We start from the raw sequence: 22646 nt of genomic DNA, 5'->3' as shown, positions 1-22646 counted from the left end.
ATGCTGCCGGGGTTTATATACTGTTGTGGCATGTTATGTCAAGCAAACTGGATGCCGTTGCAGCAAAGAATGCCCAAGGTGGTGTGTCTTGCAAACTTCATACTTGGTTTTTGCTCAGCAAAATGAATTCCTGACTTCTGGCTAGAAAATGCTGTACTACTTGGGATACAGCCCTGGTGCTGATCTCACCCACTTTAAAATGAGTTCTTGCCCTCGTATCCAAAATTAGGATTGTGTTCCACCTTAGCTGAAGTGTTACAAGGCAGTTCTCTTTTACTTGAATCAGTCTGTTCAAGTGCAGTTGTGAAAAGCAGCCACCCATTTCTTTCTTGCCTTGTTACTTTTCATCCTCCACAATATTGTAATGCTGGCTTAGTGTCCCTTCTGAAACAACTCTTGCAGATGGAACTCTTCTAATTATATTTTTGAGAAAGTGAATGCTACAAACAATCAAATCATTAAGTTCCTCTAACCCAGGGGTCCTCAAACTATGGCCCCCCAGGGTCCTCAATCGGGCCCTCAGTATTTACAGAACACGCCCCCCCCCCCCCCCCCCCCCCCCGCCCCGCTGGGTGTTGGGCGGGGAAACCAAGCAGCCGCAGATGACGTCCTGCTACTTCATCCGCACGCCGGCCCCTCTGTTCAAAAAGTTGAGGCCCCCTGTTGTTCTAAGCTGTTGTACAATATGTTGAGGCTGCAGATTTAATATATTTAAATAAAAAAGCTAGCCAACCTGGAAGGTTTTGTACTGGCATAAACCAGGAATTATTCTTCCTCTGAGAATGATTTTAAGAGGCCGCAACCCTTACTTTTTCCTTTGCAAGGGGAAGTCCAAATAGGATGCGATTTAAAAAACAACCAAGCCAAAACCAAAAAGTTTGTAATCTCTGGTGCTAACTTGCCCAGACTTCTTTTCCATGCCTCTTCCACTCACTTGATGTCATACTGTTTTTGTTCCTTTCTAGCTCATTGACACAATTGCATCAGAAATCGGAGAACTGAAACAGGAGATGGTACAGACAGATCTCACAGTGGAAGAAAAATCTGCTGATTTGCGAAGGTGATTAAAATGTTTATTTTCATAGTTACTGGAAGTGTACTGTGACAGGAATGTTATCCTTGTGCATTCTTCTTGAGTAGCTTATGTCCTAGCATTTTTCATCCTAGCAGCATAAGCGTGTGGATAATCTTGCTTTTGATTAAAGGAATTTGCCTTTGTGCAGGAAGAGTTCCTAGAGATTCAGTTGTTCTGTGTATTTGCCTTAATATCTTGCAAAAGCAACTGGACTTCAGTTCCTTGTTACAAACTTCGGATAATGATGAACACGTAAAGCAGGAAACTACTAATGTTATTCCCATTGTCTATGGCAATGAGCTTTGGTTTCATGCTGTAAAGACTGAAAATATCCATTGCTTCAAGTGGCTTTGTGAAGATTCCACGTACAATAACATGATTTATGTTCTCAAGTTAGGAAGTAAAATTTTGGCTATTACTAGCTGATGCTATATGTGGGTTGTGTGTTCATAAGGTTCATTTTTATGGGAGTAACTTGCACATAAAAAAAAAAAATAATTAAGTAGATGGGGGCATTTCCTTAACCTTAAAATTGAGGTGCATATTACAGCACAGATAAAAGTTCTGGCCTTTTAAAATAGATCATGCCACATAGGTGTGGACTTAAGAAATTTGTAAGGTTAAACTTGTACCTTTTAAGCGGGCATAGCAGGACCCCAGCTTTCTGGCTTTGCTGTGGCTATTGTGCTTAATGGGTAAATGTCTGTTAAACTGACATCTGGAGGACAGTCAATACTTGAACCATTGTGTTAACCAGAGAACACTTTTTTTTTTACTTATTGTTGAAATCTTTGTTGCAAGAGGAAAGCAACCAGTGCTGGTGTCCTGTTTTATCTGTCTGCCAGTTCTGGAGCTGGTGGGCTTTTTTCAAGTCAGTGAGTTAATGAAGTGGGTAATAGTTTGTTATTTAGAATTCCATGTATGGGTTTTAGCTTTTATTCTTTTTATAGTAGCTTTTGAGATGGGCTAAAACTTAGTACAATATAAATTTAATTATTTTAAATAAAACATTGAACAGCACCTTTATTGCCCAAGTGGTAAAGAACATTAGACAGCTAACTAAAATCCTTGGCTATGCTGCCCCTGGTTGCACATTATTCAAGTTCTAAAGCTTTTGAAAGCACAGTTCTTTTATGGAGCAGAAAGGGTACTTTCTCCATCTAGGTGGATTCAGCTAATTAATTTCAATGATCATTAGCTACTTTTCAGGGAAAAAAAGGCCTCTGGTATCTTTGAACACAGTATATGCATGAAAGACTAACATCTATCTGTACTAAAACCTTGGTGGAAATGCTTAGCTAGAAACAGTCAATTGTCTCCCCATTTTACAGACACGGGGGGGGGGGTGTTTAACTGATTTTTTTAAAGGGATTTTTTTAACTGAATTTGTTAATTTTGAGTTCAAAACATATTTTGATTAATTAAAACATGTAAGTAAAGCTGACCTAACAAAGCAAGTAATGCAATTTCCATGACTACATAACTGACTTCAAGCTGAAATAATAGCCATCCAAGAAAAAAGAAAATAATTCTTTTCTGTCACTTTTAAGATGATAAATGAAAAAAAAATATGAAATCTGATTATCTTAAAGGTCTTTTCCAATGTGAAGGATTCTAGGATTCTATGAATTAACATCAATTTTTGTATGACTACAACTACGTGCTTCTGTGTGAGGAAGAAGTTGTTGAAGTTGGTATAAATTATATAACTAGTTGTGCACCCATACCTTTTGTTAATATAGAACTACAGAGCAAGATTACAGTAATTGCAACGGATGTTTTCCAGGTTCATGTTGAAACTAGACTCCCCACAAAGATGTGTTTACTATCGTAACTTTTTTTCTTTATAGTTAGCTTAAAACTTTGCAATGAATGTAGGTTGCTTTTATTATTGTGCTTTCTGCTGTTTAGAAGTTGATATGTTGATGTGGCATTTGGATTTGCATCTAAAGAAATTTGAGCTAAAAGGGATGTCTGATCTTCCTTGCTCCTTTTTCACCTCGGCATATATTCACATGCACCCATGACAGTTTTAGAAAAGCAGCAGTTCCAAGAGCTCTCAACTGTATTCAGAAAAAGAAGTACACAAAATCGTGTGTCTGCAGCTTCAGCGTTGCAGTGTGTGAGTTTTGTTTGGTTTTGTTGGTGTGTTAGTTTTGGTTTGGCTTTTTTGGTGTGCGTTTTTTTTGTGGTTGTGTGGTGACTTCCAGATTTATACTCCTCCTCCAAGTCAGACTTTGGACTCGTCTCCCCTTTCTACATCTGTGGGCCAAGTCAGTATTGAGAATGATTCAAAGTAACTGGGCCTACAGCTTTGGCTTGTAAGCATGGAAAAGCCAGGCGAAAAAGAGGCTTGTAAAAATTGTTTTAAGTGAGATGCTCATGCCACCTGTTTCAATATTCCATGGTGTTTAAAGCCTGGACTCTTTCCCAGTGCAGACACGTATCTCAGTAATGCAAATGAATGGAGTTGTCAGAAAAGGGCATAAATGGGATAAATTTCTGACCTGCACTGTACTGGTTTGAAATGGTTAAGTAGAGAGTTTCTGTGTGGAATGGCAGCCCAGGTCCATGTAGGATGAGGGAGCAACATGATGTAGCTAGTTGCATCCAGATGGTCTTTTAGAAGGCACTTGGGTTCCCTGCATTGCCTTTGTGAATGGCTCTGCAGAGTAAGAAGCTGACCCTCTGAAAGCTGTGGTCTTTCTGGAGCATTTGGTGCCTGTGAGGTGGTTCAGGGATGCTTTGCTGGTGGTGGCAGCTGCTGCAGCTTACTCCCTCCCTGCTCCTTTATCAAGGCAGAACTTTGCTCCCTTCCTCATGTTTTGTGCTGGACAGCCCTCATGTTGGTGTCTTTGGCATTTTCCTGCAATAGTTATTAACTTAAGTAGAATTGTCTTCTGTGTCACCAGGCAGGTGAATTGCTTCTGTTGTTGGGTAGGCAAGTATCCAACAGCCTTTTCCCCAGCAGCTTTCTCCTGTCCCTTCAGTGCTGAGGAGTGGAGATAATGCTCAGCAGTGGTCTTACACCCTCTCCCAGCTGCTGCTCAGCATAACTCTATAGGCTAGGCTGGTGGGATTAAAGCCTGTTAGACTTGTAGGATTTACAGAAATCCAGGCAGTGGGGAGCAAACAGGGTTAACTGTGGGGAGTCTTTGGTGGGACTGGAGCAAGGTTCATGCTCATCTGCAATTTAGATTCACTCTACCTGCCTGTTGCTGTTGTCTTGGCCCTTGTGATTGGGTAGGAAACAAGAGGAATATTCCTTGCTGCTGAATAACGGTGGAGTGAGAGAACAATTAACCTGGACACACAGCTGTGTTTTGCAAACCTTCGCAACACAGCAAAGACTTGGTAGCAAAGCTGGCTAAGCTGCATCGCTGGGGAGATGCTGAACATTCTGCTGCCATGGGCAAAGAGCAGACCTTCTCCCTCTTCCCCACCCCCCAGCTCCCCACTCCACCCCCCACCCCCCCCCCTTAACATGATCCTGGTGTGCGGTACCCTAAAAACAGAGGTCAGTCCAGGGAAAAAAATGGAGTAAGGAAATGTGGACACATTCAAGTGCAAGTTAAGAGTTCTTATCTTAATTATAGCATCAAAGCCGGTCTCTCACTATGACCCTCCTCCTGGCTAGTAAGTGCATCTGGGATGATGGCCGAAATCCAGGGTTGCCCTTTCATTTGGGCTGATAACCCCAGCCTCCTCCATGGTGCAGGAGCAGACTGAATCGCTCAAGTGCTGATGGTCATCTAGGTCCTTCCTACAACTCCTTTCATGCCCTCAGAACGGTGAGTACGTTCTTCCACAGAGAGGTGTGTACGTGTGTTTGTGTAAATCCTACAGAAGCTGCCTTAGCTTAATTCAACACAGAAAACCCATGGAACAGCATTGGTCATCCCCATAGGATGTGCATGCAAGCTGGATGCACCTTTGCTGTGCCCGTAATCCCAAAGAGAGAAAAAAAGTCCATTTCTCAGTCTACAGTTTGTCTGTGCAGGATGTTGGGGAGGTTGACAGTAGCTTCAGAGAGCAGATAGGCTCATTGTCCCGAGTCCCACCAAAAAAATGGGAGAAATGTTACAAGTTTAGAGTTTATAAGACTAGAGCAAGAAGCATAGGTAGGATTTGAGACACCAAAAAGAAAAATCGCTGTAGAAAACAGTGGGAGGGCAGGAGCATTTGCTTCATGGATATGTGATCAAGGTGTATGTTACAGTCCTGTGGGTAAGAGGGAGAGGATCATTCTGGTTACAGGTTTCAACCTGTTCCTTGCCCTTTTTACTGTAAGCTAGGTCTAACCAGGAGGCAGCACAGCATTGTTTAATCTTGGCAGTAACCTCTGTTTACTTCCTACATGCTTATGGGTTTTCTCAAATCTAAGGAAACTTCCATGAATCATGTGTTTTCTTTAATTCACTGCAAGTTGCATTAAACTCCTCTCCCACTACAGAGGAACCATTGTAGTACCCCTGCATTAATGTAGACCATCCACGGAGGTCGACTTATGTTTTGATTTTTTGTTTAATGTGATGTAGTCAGATTGTTTTTTATTGGGAGTCACTGTAAAAAAAAAAAAAACAAAAAAAAAAAAAAAAAAAAACAAAAAAAACAACAACAACAAAAAAAAAACCAAAAAAAACCAACCAAAAATCCCAAAGCCAAAAAAACCCCCCAAAACCTCAAAAGTAAAAAGCAGGAAATAAGTTTATTTGTTGCATAATGTACAGCATATTTTGCTGGCATTTAGGTTATGGCAACTTCTTATTCTATAGACTTGAATTAATCAGGCGGTTGTGAGGAACTAACATGGCTCTTCTTTCCATGCTGTTGTTTCCAGTGAAGCTACACACACATATCCCAGTCCCAGATTTCAAGAACTCCTGTGTGTCAGGGTTTGACTGTACGTTTAGTGACTGGATCATTAATCAAAATAAATTTAAGAATAAAAAATAAACTTGAGCCTGTGATGCTCAGTTGTGCTCAGCCATTGCAAATAGGCGGTCAGAGCAGACCAGTGGATTTCTGACTGCACGTAACTCCTGGACCTTGGGAAGCAGCTTCCTGATGGGTTCTATGTGGCTTGCTAGATGTGGTTTTTCCAAGCTGTGCTCTTGCCAGAGTTCAACAGGTCTGATCTTTCTCACTGCCTCTTTCTTTATTTTTTGGGTAGGAAGTATTTTTTTTAAAGTGTTGTTTGTTCCCAGTTTACCTTCCTGTGGATTACAATAACATACTAGTACTGATCTAGCTGAGGTGCGTTGGGGTGGTTTGAACTAGTGGTGTTTAGGAGCGCCAGAAAGTCTTGTCATGATCAGATACTCATAATCTTTGGCTTATTTCTTGAGGGGAGCAGAAGCAGCTGCAACAAGGAGGTGCATGTGTATCTAGGTTAGTAAGGTTCCTCCTTGGATCTCAGCCATGTGGGAAGGATTGTGCATCTATGTACCTCGAGGTTCCAAAAACCCGTCAGCTCCCTATTCAAATTAATCTTCTGATTTATAACAGTTTGACAACATTAAGCCAGCCATACCTAAGAGGGACACTGTTGACCCTACGTACATGTGCAAACTCTTACTGGCTTTAGATTGTTTAGTGGTAGCGAGCAGTGCCAGGCCTTTTAGTTGATATCGGTCATGCACCTTTTTTGCACGTGATGTAACTCTTTTTTTTGTAGGCAAAATATTTTTCCCTCACAGGCATATTCCCTCTGCAACATGTTTAGTTTCCACCTCTTCAGCAAGGAATGGAAAGAAGTTATATCTAGATAAACCCACACCCAGTGTCAGTGTGTAACATGTACTTTGCCACAGCTGTCTTTGGTTTGTATTGCTAACTGGCTCCAAAGGTGAGTGGAAAGCTTTTGAGCAATATTTACTGGAGGTATAGCTCATGAAAACACTTTTGTGATTCATGGGTCTACTTCTGTGGACATTCAGCCATGGTCCCAGCAAAACCTAGTGTTTCAGTGTATGATAGGGGAACACAGGAGTCCTATTGTCACAGTCTCAGAGCCCTGTCGTAACTGATGTAAACACAACTTCCCTTCCGCACACCTCATGCTTCTGTGCATTTTGTGCCCCTTGAAGGCATATTGGTAGTTACCAACAGCCTTTGATGCTTGAGGAGGGAAGATCAGCTGCATTTTAGATGCCTTACAAATCTAAAAGGCATAATATCCTAAATAAAAAGATAAGAGGATGAAAAGGAAGGGAGAGGCATGCAGGTGATCCGGTACTGATAATTGATCCAGGAAATGAAAAGTTTGAATGGTGTGCCAGTTCTTATCTGAGCATGCGGTGAAAGTTCTCTACACCATTTCTTTTCCTTTTTAGACCCGTCCAGAGATGCTGCAAGTTGCTGACCAAAGCTACAAAAAAAGAAGTTTGGTTGTTCTGGGGTTTTTCGTTGGTTGGTTGGTGGGATGGGTTTTGTTTCAGGGTTGTGCACTTCTTGTGGGGCCAGGGGGGTGTGATTTTTGTTTGGTTGGTTTTAAGTATTCAGTGGCTCCTGTGTTTGTTGAAGTCTTTACCCAGTTGCTCTGGGTACAGTAGCTGGCCTAATGAAGGTGGTAAATGCTGTTCATGATGCTTACAGCCTACCCAAAAAGCAAAGATTATAAGAACTGCAAGACGGTTTGCAGTGGAGAAATGCAGCTGTGTTGCCCTCTGCTGCTCAGGGCCTCTTCTGCCACCAGAAAAAGTCTGTTAAGGGGAACGCAGCCTCTGTGCCTGAGTCTTAGTGAGTCAGATCTTGAGTTTGCAGGGTGTTTTTTTGTCTGTGCTCAAATACTGTCATCAGGAAGTTACCGGAGTAACTATTCTGTAGTGATTTCTAGCGCTGGAAGAATCACAGGATGTACTTTTAGCTCAAAAATGGGGAATTTGAACCAGCAACACATGTACAATCGTACCGGGTGTTCTGTGTTATCTGAATGATGGCAAAGCTTTGCGTAACAAAAGGAATTCTCAAAGTATTCAATTTATCTGGGTTTTTCATGCATAACAAGTGTCTGTAGCCTCCAAGAACTGTACTTCATTACTGCATTTAGCAATAATTTGCCTGCCCCAAATAAGTTTTAACTTTATTTTGCCACATTCACACTTAGCTTAACCTTTATTCCTTGCATAGGAGTCGATCCAGAGCCAAAGGAATTAGGAGCATAAATATACAATTCCATACTTTCTTATGATCCTGGGAATGGTAGTACTAAAATGTGAGGTAAGGACCTTTCACAGCAAAATGGCAAAAACGTAAATATTTGGAGAATTCAGAGCATGGACCATTAAAAAATTACTGCCACTTAATATGATTTCTTAATGAAGCTGTGCCTTGGGGGGCGGGGTTATGTGGGGGATTTAACCCCTTCCTCTCCCCCCTCTTCCCCTCCCTTCTCCTGACTGAGGTCTCTGACCACTTGTTTGCAGAGGGGAACAAAGATGGGTATGCAGCTGCAGAGATGACAGGGGTGGTAGAGCAGGACAGGCAGGACAGTAGTCTGAGGGTTAAGATGGAGAGATGCTAGTTCATAGGCTTCTGTTGTGGAAGTAGTCCCTACAGGCAGAGAAAGTGCTTGCATTTGCAGCATTTGTCAACAGGCAGTGGGTTGCTCCATTGCCAGAGTATTGAACAGATTTTTCTGGCAGGTGGGACAGAGTAAGATTTCTGTGAGTTGCAGCTTTTGCAGCCTGTCTCGGAATAAAAATATCTGAATTGCATAAATACCTTGGAAAAACTTCTCTTCAAAATGTGAACATAACAAGGAAAGGATGTGAAATAGTCAGTTGGTCATGTAGGCACATAAACCTGTATCTGAAGTGATTGCTGGATTTCAACAAGCTAATTGAAGAATGCTAAGGCTTATCTCAAAGCTAGCTTTTAACTTGAGGACAAGTGAAAGAAAGAAATCTTGTGGATAAGATAATTTCTGTGTATACTAATTATATGAATTCTCAGTAGAAGTACCAGTCCAGAGTGCCAGCAGTGCTAATAGCTTTGTGATAACTCTGTTTGCTTAAATGAGTGATTGTTTATGGGAGGTTGCCATGTCTAATTTAATTTTTTTAAAAAAATTTTCACAGCCTAGTAAAGGACATGGATAATGTCTCTCCTGAGAAAAATGATGTAAAAAGCTGCGTCCGGGACTCTGGATATGACAGCCTATCCAACAAGCTAAGCATATTGGACAAGCTCCTCCATACTCACCCTGTGTGGCTGCAGCTTGGTCTGAACGATACTGAAGCCATGGAAATTCTGCAGGCCCAGCCTCCTGGGGTAAGAAATTGTGTTTCTATTTATTTGATGCAAGTGTTTTAAAAAAATTAATCCCCCCAAACAAACAACAAACCAAACAAAAAAAAAAAAACCAAAAAACCCTAAGCAACTAACATCCCACCCCCATTTCTTCAGTGCTTTAGATAATCCGAGTGAGGGTTTCCTGAGCACTTGGCAGCTGGACCAGTTGCAGTGTGACCCACTACCCAGGCTAATACATTGGAGGATGAGTTTGAGGTCCTCTGGAGCCGAGAACCAGACTGCTGCAAGTACAGCTCCAAAGCTGGGCCTTGCTAAACCAAGGCTGTATGTAACAGGTGTATTTTCCCCAAAATGAGAAAGCAATAGATAAATGGGATATGTCAGTATTTTATCCTTTACTGGTGCCTGCACTACAGTTGCTGTGATGGAAACCAGGTCCTGTCTGCTTGGATGAGGCTTTTGGCATGTGTCTGATGCTGCTCCATCCTGGTGCAGCAGGATTGTGTGAACAGGCTGGTGTTATACAGGAGCATTCCTCCGTCTGTCTCCTCCAGACACTGTAACTTGACTCAAGACTTGGGATTTGCCGTGTGTTAAACTGGAGAGCTCAGAGAAGGGCATAATGAACTTGGTGTCATGTGTCTGTGTTATACGAGGTTGAGATGCTTTTCTAAATATTCTGCTGTCATTTTACACCAAGCTGTTTGACCTGATACAGTAACAACAGAGTAAAATTGTAAGACATTTTATGTAGATCAGAGATCATGAAGTTGTTTTAGTTCCTGTTGCCTATAATATTTCTCTATTAAGGCATCTGTGATGAAGCTAAACCCATGTCCTTTTGCCTTCTCCACAACAGATATTTCTGGTTAGGAAATCTGCAAGATTGCAGAAGAAAGTCCTCTCTCTCTGTCTGCCCAGTGAGTGTGGGTCCTGCCTAAAAGAATTTGCAATAAAAGAAAGCACATACAGTAAGTTGTGAGTTACATTCCTTTCAGCTATTTGGCACCCTGCATGAGCCTGGAGCACTCTGCATTGGTGAAGCTCACAGCAGAGGATACCCAAAGTCATGCAAATAGTGTCACCAGCTGCCTTCGGTGCTCTCTGAGGAGGGCTCTTTGAGTGGGTCAGGCCACGTCCTGGAGAAAGGAGGATACACAGAAACACCTAAGTCTGTCCTGGACACAACTGGAAAAATTTTTTTCAAGCACCTTGCTGAATCCAGGATTCATTGCTTATTATGGGTAGTTATCCTCTGTAGAAACTTAGTTACCTTCTGTCTATAGTCTATAGACAGACTATAGTCTAGAGTCCTGTCTGCTGGCCACGGAATGTGCATTTTCTTGTGCTCAGGGGTGTTCTTGAATGCAACTCTGTCATGAGTGCTCTCTGTCTAAAAAGTTGGGTGTGGTTGGGTTTTTTTGCCCTTTAAAAAAAAGTAGTAACTAGATGGATTTTAACCCTTTGGAACTGTTTCTGATGCGAGATCGATGGTTTTTGTTTTTTAATTCCAACTGTGTTTATTCCCTGTTTTCTAATTGAAATGAGAAAATGTGAGAGTTCCAAGTCATCTTTAAAACAATACTGCCCTCATCTCTTGAGAGGGTGGGTGTGAAAATTGTTTGAGAGATATAGGAATGAAAAAGAGAAGCTGCAGCTGTTGAGTGTACATGGTGCAGAAACTGCAAATGGAGCAAATGGTTCATTCCAACAAAAAATGAAAACTGTAGAAAAGTTGCAGCAATTTAAGTTGAACTTCCCTGCAGCAGAGGGTCTGTAGTTAACTTCTGTTAGCAAACTGAGATCATTTTGTTGAGTTTTTCCTTTTTACCTCTCCCTTCCGTGCTCACAGCAACAAAAAGTTAAATCTGCAATGTCTGGTTTTGGTTCCTGTTAGAAACGAGGCATGGCAAAGAGAAGAAAAAGCTATCAGTGACAGTTGGTCGAAGTGTGATCTAAAGCTGTGTTTGTAGGCTTGTTAAACTAGTGAATTACCTCTCTCCCACCTAGAAAATAAAATAATAATGTATTTCCTTTCATGAACAAAATTTTACCACAAGGGGGAGGTATCTATTGATGTTTTTACTCACCAGTCATAGTTGAGGTTTTAATTGTAATTGGGGATCTGAACACTCATCTTCTCTTAGCCTGCCCCCAGATCACCTGCCTGCTTACCATCTGCATAGTTAGTGTGTCTCTTAAAGAAATCCCTTTATCTGGGCACATAAAATGACCAGGTTGACCTGTCCTTCAGTGTAAAGGCTGGCTAAAAGATCAGTACCTGACTTCAAGTTCTCCTCTGCTTCATGTGCAGACGTTATAGTCAGTAGCACTGGAAGTTTGGTATGGGGGACCTGGCTTTATAGCATGGAGTACTGACAAAATTACACCTTTGCTGCTCCCTGAGAGGCATTTCTGAGGTATCCACAGCTGCTGCGTGGCTTCTGGCTTTCCCCACCAAGGCCAGGAGTCTGCCTTGTTTCAGCTCAGATGTCTGAAGCGTCTGCAGTAATGGAAGTACTCTCCTTGGGAGATGAATTTCAAAAGCATTCTTCTTCTGGTGAAAAAGCGACAGTGTGCGCATGCCAGCTGGAGATTTGCCCCCATGGTCTGGCTTTTTTAGCTTGGGGGTGGGCTGAAGCAATCACAGACTTCACATTCACCCCTATATAGAACTTGGCTGAGGCTGCAAGAGACCAGTGTTTGTGTACTTCAGGAACTGCCTTATGCTGCCTTTATGTTTCATAAATGCTATTCCTTCTGTTCTGGTTTTGGTTATGCCCAGAGGCAAAAAATCTAGACCATTTTGCTCTAGGAGTTTCTTCCACTTGATCTTTGTAGTCATTGGGTGAGATATGCTGCTGGAATCAGAGAGAGTTTAAGTGAGGTGGCAATCACTTCTATGTGATTATTACTGTAAACAAGTATTTCTATCAGTAAGAAACAATGGTATGGAGTGGAAAAAGTTGAAAGGCACTGCTTGTGTCTTCCTCCCCCATGGTGCAAGGCAAAAGCATGAAGCAGTATCATCTGAGATTAAGGGATTTTTAGGTTAAATGGTTTTCTTGACGTGGATGAAAATTTATCATCTTCCATTAGGTGCTAACACATCTGGGTGGAAGAGAAGTGAGCAGAATGGAATGCAAGAGGAGGAAATAAGAGATTTAAAATTAGGTGTATTAGTACACTGGGCAAACAGAGCCTCAGTTATTGATTATTGTGTATTAGCAAAATGTGCAATTCTCATCATGCTCTTATCTGTTTCTTGGGAATTGGACCGTATGTTTGGAACCGAAAATGCAAAATCACTGCCAAGATTATGCTTGAAGATGCCTTAGCAGAGATGTGTACTCTTCTGTGCAGTTGTCGTCTCTTAACCAAACAGTAGCTAGGTGCAAACTTATTAATTCTGTGCAAAAATTTGAGATGCATTTTATTAAGCTTTTCTAACAAATGATGAATAGATGTGTGATTCCCTTTCGTAACTTTCTTCACAGCGTTTTCCTTGGAGGGGTCTGGCATAAGTTTTGCTGATCTATTCAGGCTCGTTGCTTTCTACTGTATTAGCAGGTAGGATGGTGTTATGTTCTTAGTCACATTTGCTAGACTGTCTTGAAAAAGTGTCTCAAGGATATGACTCAGCATTTTTATGTTGCCAATCCTCCTGGGTAGTCTTAGAAAGTGATGGGATAAATAAGAGATGAGGATTGGAAGCAAGTCTCTTTGTCTTATTTGGTACTGATTATTGGAAGGCTAGTGTTACATTACACACCCAGCTGTGAGGTGCTGCCAAGTTGAACTTTAGCTGATATCTTGTAATGCTTTCTTAACGGCTCTGTAACTCAATAAGCACCATAAACTGTCTTGCAACATGCATTTCTTGGAGTTACTAGCAAAAAGCATTTTTGGAGCTTAGTGGAAAAATGTCAAGATTACACTGTAGAACATAGCAACTGAGAGATGCGAATGTAAATTGTGAACAACAAGAACTGCCTCATCAGCTTTCCAATTTATGGTTGCCCAACTTGTTTTACAGGTAGTAGGCAGAGAAAAAATAGCTAGTCTTTTTATCTCTTTTAAGTGCTTTTCAATTTGACTTTAGTTTACTGGTGAAAACTCCCAGACTGATACTCAAGCCTTACATTTATCCACAGACAGGACGTGGCCAGACTGCACATCTGCACATTTTCTGAAGGAGGGGTGGGTGGGGAGAGGCAACTTTGATGGCCTTGGTTCTTTTACTACAGTGAGGTTGCCAATTAGTGCCAACAGTGGTGATTTGTGGTGTGGGAAAAGCTCACTGGGATATACCTGGGTTGCTGTCTGCTGTTTTTGTTTGTGGTGAATTGTCCAGACCCCCTTTGTTACAGGCCTCCCTTTTGTCATGCTGTACATATTGGAAGTGTCTTTTCAGATACTTTTTAGGTAACACGTCTTGTGCATATGCTTGATTTGAATTTGAGTGGTGTTCTGAGATCCTGTTTTTTCAACAAGGTAACATACAATGTAGAGAATATTTATGGGATTAAAGCCCACTATCTGTCTCTGTTACAACAGATTGGCTTGTTCACAACCTTAAAAAACCAATAATGCTGACACCTATTGTATGTAGGATTCTGGTGCTCCATTTGTTCTCATTTACTTTTCATTACATAGGTACTTCTACTACACATTTTGCAGTCTAGCATACACTGTTGTTTGAGGGTGTATCAGTACCAATTGAGCAGGCAAGTGGTATAGTACTGGTTGATGGCAGCATTCATACAATGTACATATGGTTAAGTCGTTTTGTCCCTTAAAATCTCTGCCCAAAAGCTTTTTACACTGTATTTGGCTTATGTTGTTGTTCATGTATTTATCTCCCTTTGTAGACATCTGTTGAACATCTAGTATGCAGTGAAGAGAAACCACATATGAGAATAAATCATAAAGACTTTCTTAAGTTGTGTTTTCAGTCTAGTACAGAGTAGCACTAACTAATTCCTAGCTTAGAAATGTTTAGAGTAGCTGCCCAAGTACTCATTTAAATATTTTTTCTGAGAACTGGAATTTGGCTTTAAGAGCAGTCCACAGCATATTCAGAAAATAAGAAGCTTTGATAAAGGGTTGAGGGCAGATAAAACTTTTGCTTCTCACCAGTATGCTTGTAAAAGACCAGGTGTAAAAGCTTCTGCTGTACTAGCAGAAAATACTGGATAGTTCTGTGGAAACGAGCCTGAAGAGAGTCCTGGGGACCCAACTGCCATTTGCACTTCACACCACTTTCCAATGTAAAGGAGCCCTGGGGCTGGTAATGTTTTCACTGTGTGCTGTGTGTTTAAGGTTCTTGCTACCTGCCACAGCTCAAGAAGAAAATAAGAATCAGAACTTGACCACTGCCAGTGTTGAAAACAAATGCTTTTAAAGCTGTGGATGTTGTTATGAAAACCACGATTGTTTTTGACAACAGGGATGTTCTTCCATTCACCCTGAAGTTGCCTCATGCTATAGCTGCTACAAAGACAGAAGCTGAACTTGAAGAGATTGCTCAGCTTGGACTGAGTAAGTAGTTGTCTTTAAAGATGTTATTCTGTGTAGCATTGCTGTAAGCTTGAAGAAATAGTCTGTATCAGTAAGTAGCTTGCATTGGTCAGTGATGATACAGATTTCATTTAGAAAAACAGCTTCTCCTGTTGAGAAGGCCAAACCTTGCACTTGCCCAATGGTGACCTTGGTGCTCTTCCTTCTTTCTGTGCCTTCTGTGACATTTTTTTGTTAGTGCTGTTTCCTTCCTTCCTTTCTTCTCTTCTTTCCTCTATGGGCAGCCTCTGGGCAAAGCAAATCTTAACAATCCCCAGACAAGTATTTGATGTAGCTTCTCCTCCAAGAGCTCATGTTGGCTGCTGGCTTGCGTAGCAGGCACTAGCTTGATAATCTCCTGGAGTTGCAAGGAGAGTGTATGAATTGAGGTTCACTGTTAATAAAACTTCTGTTCAGATTGAGGTATGATCTTAGAATGGTGGGTTTTGAGATCAGTAGTTCAGTGCAGTAGCATGTTGATGGGAGGAGGAGTGCATACCTAAGATACGCAGAATGTATCCATGTGCATTGGTTTGACGTTTTTTAAATAATAAAAGAAAATGCACTTGCATAGCTTGGCTGGTACAACCAAACACAGGCTCATTGGAAAATATGCCTTGAGCTTGCGGGAGAGGCAGAGTCTGGCTGGATGTGAAACATGGGCTCCACCCTGATGAGTTGTTGAGCAACTCCTGCAAAGTGCTGAATGGCCTCATTTCCTTTTGCAGGAAGGGAGGGTTGACTGTCAGCAGTCTTTGTCGCAGTAGACATTTGAATAATCTTTGATTTATGAACAGATCCTTGCTAAATCTGAGTGTTGGTATGAGGCTCTCTAGAACCATTTGGTGGGACTTTGCAGCAAAGCCATATGCAGGGAAGTATTGCACTGCTTTGCATTTTGTTTTGCTGCAGTAGCAATGCAATTAAAGGATTAGTTTTAGAGAGGAGATTAATGACTTCTGCACTGCTTATTTGCAAGTTTAGGGAATTATATATGTATTTTCCAATATATTTTCAACAAATACACACAAAAAAGCATGGATTTTTCAAGTAACGTTAGGTGAGTTTTTCCATAGGAGATGTTAATGGTGGTGTCGAGCAAACTCTCCAGACTAACCATACTGTCTTTGTCCTCAGTACCCGAGAGCGCTGTGGCCTACTTGCTGCAGAGTTAGTCTTGCTCTTGGAACAGTCTTTCTCCTCATTGTGTGTGTTGTTTTGTTAAGCTAATGCATTTGAAAGCTGAGGAGGAGACTGATGGATCAGTGTCTGTGTGGTTGGTGTATTTGGGATCAGTTAGCTACTATACACCAGATTAAGATCACAGTTTCTGTGAGCAAAAATCAGACAACAAAGTTAAGATTTTGATGAAGTCGTAGGTGTTCATGTGCAAAAGGGCACACAGGAAGTCAGCCCTTCAATGCTCTAGACCCAAGAGATGCTTAAAAACTCCCAAGAGCCCTTCCTGCTAAGCATGAGCTTTCCTTAGGCAACATGTAGGCACTATAACACCCTGGTCTGAACCTGGAGGGTTGTAGCTTCTGCCAGAGCTCTGTTTTGCTCTAAGCTCGGAGGGGGAACTACACAAGGTAGGTCAACAGCATGTAGCCCAGCAAAAACCACATCAGGAAGAACTGGTGGTAAAGGTCTCAAGGCTGTTGCCAGCCTGTAAGGTTTCATTGTGCTGAATGCAAGATTCCCTCTCTTGGTCTCTTGTGTTTCACCTGCAGCAGTGCTTATGTCATGGGTGTTTGTGACAGCCCATGTGCCAGGCACACTGGCTGGTCTGGTGAGGGATCTGCAGGCAGAATGTGAAGTTAACAGAGATGGAAAAAAACCAGCAGCATGGCATGACTATGTAGAGAAGTATGTCTGTGCCTGCATGTGTTCTCTGGCAGTGGCCTGTCACCACAAGCCATTTCCTGTCCTGTGCCCCTTCGGTGAGACAGCTGTTGGATACAGACCCTGTTGTGGAGTGCTTGGCATTCCTGCAGCTGGGCTCAGGTGTCACTGCTGACAGCCCAGATGAGGCATCTTCACAACTACTGGAAAAGCAGCCGTGTCAAGATTGGCAAATATTAGCAAAATCTCCCTCCTCTAGTATTCCTCCCTTATTTCAGTCTGATTGCTGTCCTCAAGGGCCTGTCTGGTTTCAGTCTTCATGGTTTCAGGAGCCGATGGACTTTACCATGGACTCAGTTTTCCAAACATGCTGATGCTTTGCTGGGACAAGTGCAGAGGCTGCAGCTGAAACTTGCTGGTCTAGCACAGGTTTTCCACACTGCTGGTGTTGGGGCTGCACATTTAGCTTATTTATGTGCTGCTGAGTGTCTAAAACATCAGGCAGACTGTGTCACTGTTGCAAAGGCAGGGCTGCAGGCCAGTGCTCTTGGAGACACAAGGATTTGGTCTGCATAGCTAAAGATTATGCATGCACCCATCACAGCAAAACGTGTACTGCCTTTTCATGTGTAGTTTCATTTGTTCGCTATCAAAAAAAACCAAACCAAATTTTTTGTTGAGTTGCCATGAGTGGCTGTCAGCTGATGTAAAACAGCCTTTAATGGAGTGAGTTTATTAATACCAGCTGAGAGTCTAGGCTTATTTCTCCTGAGTGAGATGCTAAGGTGTAGTTTATGTTCACTTCAGTCTCGCACTGGTAAGAATTACTGTGTTACAGTCTCCGTTCCTTTTGGTGATCATCAGTCTATTTTTAAGCTTAGCTCAGTGGGCTGATTTGAAGCTATGCATTGATTGTGATATTTATAAACGAGTAAAAGCAGACCCAGGAGTGCAGCATGTGGTTATGTCTGGTAGTGCTTTAAGAGGTTTACTTGGAATTTTTGTCTTCCCCCTTGAATTAATAAAAGCTCGTCTACGCCTCTGAATATTTGAAACTGTGATATTAAGCTGAATGTTCTGAAAGCCATCTGCATGCTGTTTTGCATTCTTACATTAACACAATGATGATTTTCAGACTTTTGGAGCTCCCCGGCTAACAGCAACACCCTGGATCCTTCAACTCCCCGTAGGCCTGTACCTTTGGACGGTGCTTGTAAAGACTCACGTCAGCTCTGCCTTATAAATGGAGTGCATTCTATACGAACCAGAACGCCCTCGGAGCTGGAGTGCAGCCAGACCAACGGAGCACTGTGTTTCATTAATCCCCTCTTCTTAAAAGTGCACAGCCAGGATGTCAGTGGAAGTCTGAAAAGGCAGAGCCTGAAAACTCAAGATGTGAATGGCACAGCGAGGCCTCGTTCCCCCCCGCCCCGGCCACCACCTCCTTCTATTAATAGCATCCTCATGAGTCCACAGCTTTCCAGGACTATAAAGCAGGCAAGCATGCCAGAAACGGTCAACCATAAGAAGGAGAGAGGCTTGGATTTGCTGCAGAACAAACCAACCCCTATTCCGCCCCCTCGGCTGAAAAAGCAGGCTGTTTGCACAGAGGTGGAAGGTAGCTCAAAGACGGTAGCAGGAATTCGACCTGGCCGCAGCTCGGTATGTGTGCCCGAAGCTGCTGGCCTTCCAGGTGAAACCCTGCCTGAGCCAGCTTCAGCAGCTGCCAAAAAGACAGTAGCTACCAGCTCTGAGTCACACATACCGTGGAATGGAGGCAGGCAGAGACTGAGCGACATGAGCATTTCCACCTCCTCATCTGACTCGCTGGACTTTGATCGGAGCATGCCACTGTTTGGCTACGAGGGGGACACTAACAGCAGCCTGGAAGATTTTGAGGGGGAAAGTGACCAAGAGAGCATGGCACCCCCTTTGAAGCCCAAGAAGAAGAGAAACAGTTCGTTCGTTCTCCCCAAGATTGTGAAATCTCAGCTACGGAAAGTCAGTGGAGTTTTCAGTTCCTTCATGACCCCTGAAAAGAGAATGATTAAGAAAATTGCAGAGATGTCCCAGGACAAACGCACTTATTTTGGATGCCTAGTACAGGACTATGTCAGCTTTCTCCAGGAAAACAAGGAGTGCCATGTTTCGAGCACGGATATGCTGCAAACCATTCGGCAGTTCATGACGCAAGTTAAGAACTATTTGTCCCAAAGCTCCGAACTTGATCCCCCAATCGAATCGCTGATTCCCGAGGACCAAATAGGTAAGGAACACTGTCCTGTGTTTTGGGGGAAGGTGAAAAAGTGTAATCTGCGTTTATAGTGATAGTCTTTGTGCCAGTTTGAAAAGGTGGGGGTGACTTTGCTAGCAGAGTCTTAAAACAAAACCACCATCCACACACACACCCTGCCCCGAATTACCCTACCAGCTGAGAAGAGCCTTGCTACAAAGCTATTCCTAAAAAGTTACCCTTGAATAGCTGCAAAGTGTGGACTTTTTACCAGTGATTTTTTTGCCCTTCCTTTCTTTCTTTCTGCTGTACTGTTAATAATTACAGAACCCTTTATTTGCTGGCACACATGTATTTTTTCCTGAATTGGGCTAAATAGTTCCTGATGCTCGGAGCAAAACTGTGCCAATTTTAATCACATGGATTGTAGCTGTAAAACTAGAATTTATTTGAAACCAGTGACAGAGCAGAGAGATGTTTCATAGCAACTTATGAAATAAATCTCATTCTTCCAAATGTTTTCATTCACTCCTAGCAAAGCTGCGCTGTCCCTGTACCTGAAATTAAACACAAAGATACATAAGAGATTTTAAAAACAAAGAAATGTATGCAAGAGAAGGGGGCTGCTCATCTCAGGTTTTCTATACTTCTGTGATACTTGTACGTGTTTTTAAGTAGCTGCAGATGAGCTGTATGTTTGAATACATGTTTTAACAGCAGAGACAGATGTGTATCCACAAAAGTGAAATCGTTGTTGCTGGATAAAATCTCACAGCCCCTCTATCTTGCCAAGTCTGAGCAGTATTTGTAAAAGAGCCTGTAAGCACACTGAGGAGGTAAACATCCCTCAGGGCAGAATACTTTCCTTGTGAGCTCACTTCAGTCCTAACTTGCTTGTTTTTCTCCTGTACTCCAGTGTCCCAGCAGTTGGCCTGGTGCAAAATTGACAGATGGCTCTTTCTCTGGGACTAGAGGACGATTTTATGTGACATTTCTGTCTGTCCTTGGCCAAGAGGAAGTAGTCTCACATAACCTCAAATTCATTTACATAAAGTCAAGCAAAAATAGCAAGCGCTGCTAAAGCAAATAGAACACCATGAGGAGTGTTGTCGAAATAGAGACTCTTTCAAAGATGCATAATGTTCTCACTGGAATAATAAGGAATGTTATGTGGGTGTTACGTAGAAGGAAAAATGGCAAATAGAACAGTGGTGCAGGCACATCTTTGCCTGGATTTCTGCAGACCACTGGATATTTGACAACAAAATACAGATGAAGCTTGTTTGTGAAAGCTTGGTTTGACTTGCCCTTTTCATCGTAAGGGTGTGGTTAAAATTGGACTGTGGGTCTCTGAAGACAGGCAAAATGCCATCTGCTTTTAAATGTTTCAGTAGTTTGGAGTCGTGCAAGCTATGAAATGTAAGAACTACACTGCTTTTCTTCAGTGACAGAAAGTCGGGCATTGAACATATGATTAAATGAAATTAATTTATAAAGCAGGATAGTTTAAACAAAGGAAGAACGAACTTTTGAATCATCTGCTGCCTATGGCTGGAGCCTGCAAACAACCACAATGGGTTCAGGAGCATCAGATGTTGCTGATCTAAGCAGATAACTATGTGACAGCAAGATTTAGTTAGCCCTATAGAGAACTCCTTACCACGCATCCCTGCCTATTATCCGTCCTTTTGCTTGGCTATTTCAATATGGAATTGCAGCTCAAATTTTAACTCCTCATGTCAGTTCCTGCTCTCGTGGTGCAGGTTTTTCCTCTTGACCTGTCAGCCTAGGGCTGGATGTCTGCTGCTGGGGCAATACTCCTTCCCACTTGTCCCATGGCAGTGGCCAGTCGGTGCTGGGGCTCAGAGGCTCCAGCCAGGCCCAGTGAACGCTGAGGTGCAGTGGGCCGCATCACTGGGGTCCTGCCAGCGGCCTGGGAGGGAGCCTGCCGCCGGGAACGCGCCGGCCCTCCCAGCGCCCCGGGCCTGTCCTGCCACTGCGCACAGGCGCTGGGGCCAGCCCTTGCCTCCCGCTGCCGCCCTGCTGAACTGCTGCAGGTCCCTGCTTGGCGGCGGCCAGGCAGTCTCCTGAATTTGGGTAAGTGCTGGAGCAGCACCCCCAGGCTTAGTGAAGCTGCAGGTGTTTGGGGTTCTTTCCCTTGTCTGTGTGATGGTCTTTGTGACCTCGTAGCTGCATCACAGGCTTCCCATGCTCTTGCAAGCAGAAGACTTCTGTGGGTGATCTCCTAAGCTTGCCAGGCAGGGGGCATATCAAATTGTTTAACTTCTAGCAAATCGTTGGGAGAATGTGCATCAGCATTTCTAGTTATTCCTGACTGGTGCGTCCTAATCTTAGCACTGTAGGCTGTTAACCCTTCCTGAAAAAATGGGATTCCCAGTGTTGGGGCAGAATCAAGACTAAGGTGCACCACTTTTAGTTGACCAAGGATGAGTGCAAAGTACTGTAAAAGGTTGTCCATGCCTGAATATGTATCCATAGAATAAAGACATGGACTGGTCAGAGGAGACCCGTACAGTCCGTAGCTGCCTGGACAGCAAATGTTCCGGGGTTTTTGTTTGTGTATAGTCTTTTCCTGTCTGTGAACAGAAGGGAATCAAGCCGACTGTCACTGTTCCACCAGGCAGGGTGGACACCTGAACAGCTTTGGTCTCAATGCCCAAGCCTGGGCCCAGCCCAAGAAGTGACTGGCTGCTTAAATAATTTGGCCATAAGGTATTAACTGGTTGTGTGGGAAGGTGCCTAAACAATACTGTCTGTTCTTTGCTTTGGTATGTCTGATCTGTAATGGATGCTTAAACGTTGGGTGTTGCAGGAGGCTTGGAGAGGCTGTGTTGGTCCCTGGCCAGCAGGCCGTGCCCTGTGGCAGGGGCTGGGGTCTGCGGGCGGGCAGAGCTGCGGTGTGCAGGGGCGCAGCCCGTCCCCCGCTGAGTCACTCTGCCGGCTGCTCCGGGGAGGCTGCTTTGAGCAGTGCTCTTGCTTTCATATTCCTCTTACCGAGAGGCAATGTTTTACTTTTGTTCTCATGAGATTTTTTCACGTCAGCTTTAGGCCTGTTTCCCACTTATTAATTAAACCTGGCCTGCGAAGGACTGGGAATGCCCTTCTCTCACCCCTGCCATGATGTCACATGCAGAATTTGTATGTGAAGTCTCTGCTCTGTCATCCAGATTTTGAATGAAGATACTAAGCAGACTAAAGCCCAGGGCTGACCCCTGTTCAAATACCTGTCTTGTGTGACAGTCAACTGTCGAGAATTGTGCTCCAAGTGCAGTATTTTATACACCCGTTCAAGCCACCTGCCTTATGGTAATTACAGCATGACAGTATTTCCCTTGTTTGCTTATAGGAAAGTTGCATGGAATAGGGTTATGGGTCTTAAAAAGGTTAGGATACAGCCCATCCCCGGCTTCCCTTGTCTACACTGATCCAATTATCCTCTTAAAGGAATTGGAATGGTATGCCACTACTGGCTCTTGAAAAAAAACCACCTGCTGTTTTCTAGTGCTGTGTTACTTTTCAGGTGCTTGTACATCTGTTTTGGTGTCCCATTCCCCTACCCTGTGGTTCATCCTAGTACCTTTTCATATTGAGTTGAGGCCGACCAATGTGTCCTGCACCACTGCTCCTTTCACTATAGGAGCAGGCAGATAGGGCAAGTAA

At 43.1% G+C, this 22646-nt stretch overlaps 1 protein-coding gene across 9 annotated transcripts in view; it reads left to right on the top strand.

Annotated features, from left to right (window-relative positions):
* Window positions 1-22646, top strand: part of LOC101920172 (sodium/potassium/calcium exchanger 3) — a 280196-nt gene that overhangs the window by 237260 nt on the left and 20290 nt on the right. For all 9 annotated transcript variants that reach the window (XR_008749300.1, XR_008749303.1, XR_008749302.1 and 6 more), the window contains exons 17-22: window positions 966-1060; window positions 9157-9349; window positions 10191-10302; window positions 12829-12901; window positions 14781-14872; window positions 17868-18998. Coding sequence is in view for 5 of the 9 variants with exons in the window: in XM_055816643.1 (XP_055672618.1) it covers window positions 966-1060; window positions 9157-9349; window positions 10191-10302; window positions 12829-12901; window positions 14781-14872; window positions 17868-18998 (1696 nt within the window). In the remaining 4 variants the exon portion in view is untranslated. The remainder of the gene's footprint in view (window positions 1-965; window positions 1061-9156; window positions 9350-10190; window positions 10303-12828; window positions 12902-14780; window positions 14873-17867; window positions 18999-22646) is intronic.

The sequence above is a fragment of the Falco peregrinus genome, chromosome 11 (genome assembly GCF_023634155.1).
Source record: "Falco peregrinus isolate bFalPer1 chromosome 11, bFalPer1.pri, whole genome shotgun sequence".
In the NCBI taxonomy this organism is placed as follows: domain Eukaryota; kingdom Metazoa; phylum Chordata; class Aves; order Falconiformes; family Falconidae; genus Falco; species Falco peregrinus.
This window is presented reverse-complemented; position numbering and strand designations above follow the sequence as displayed.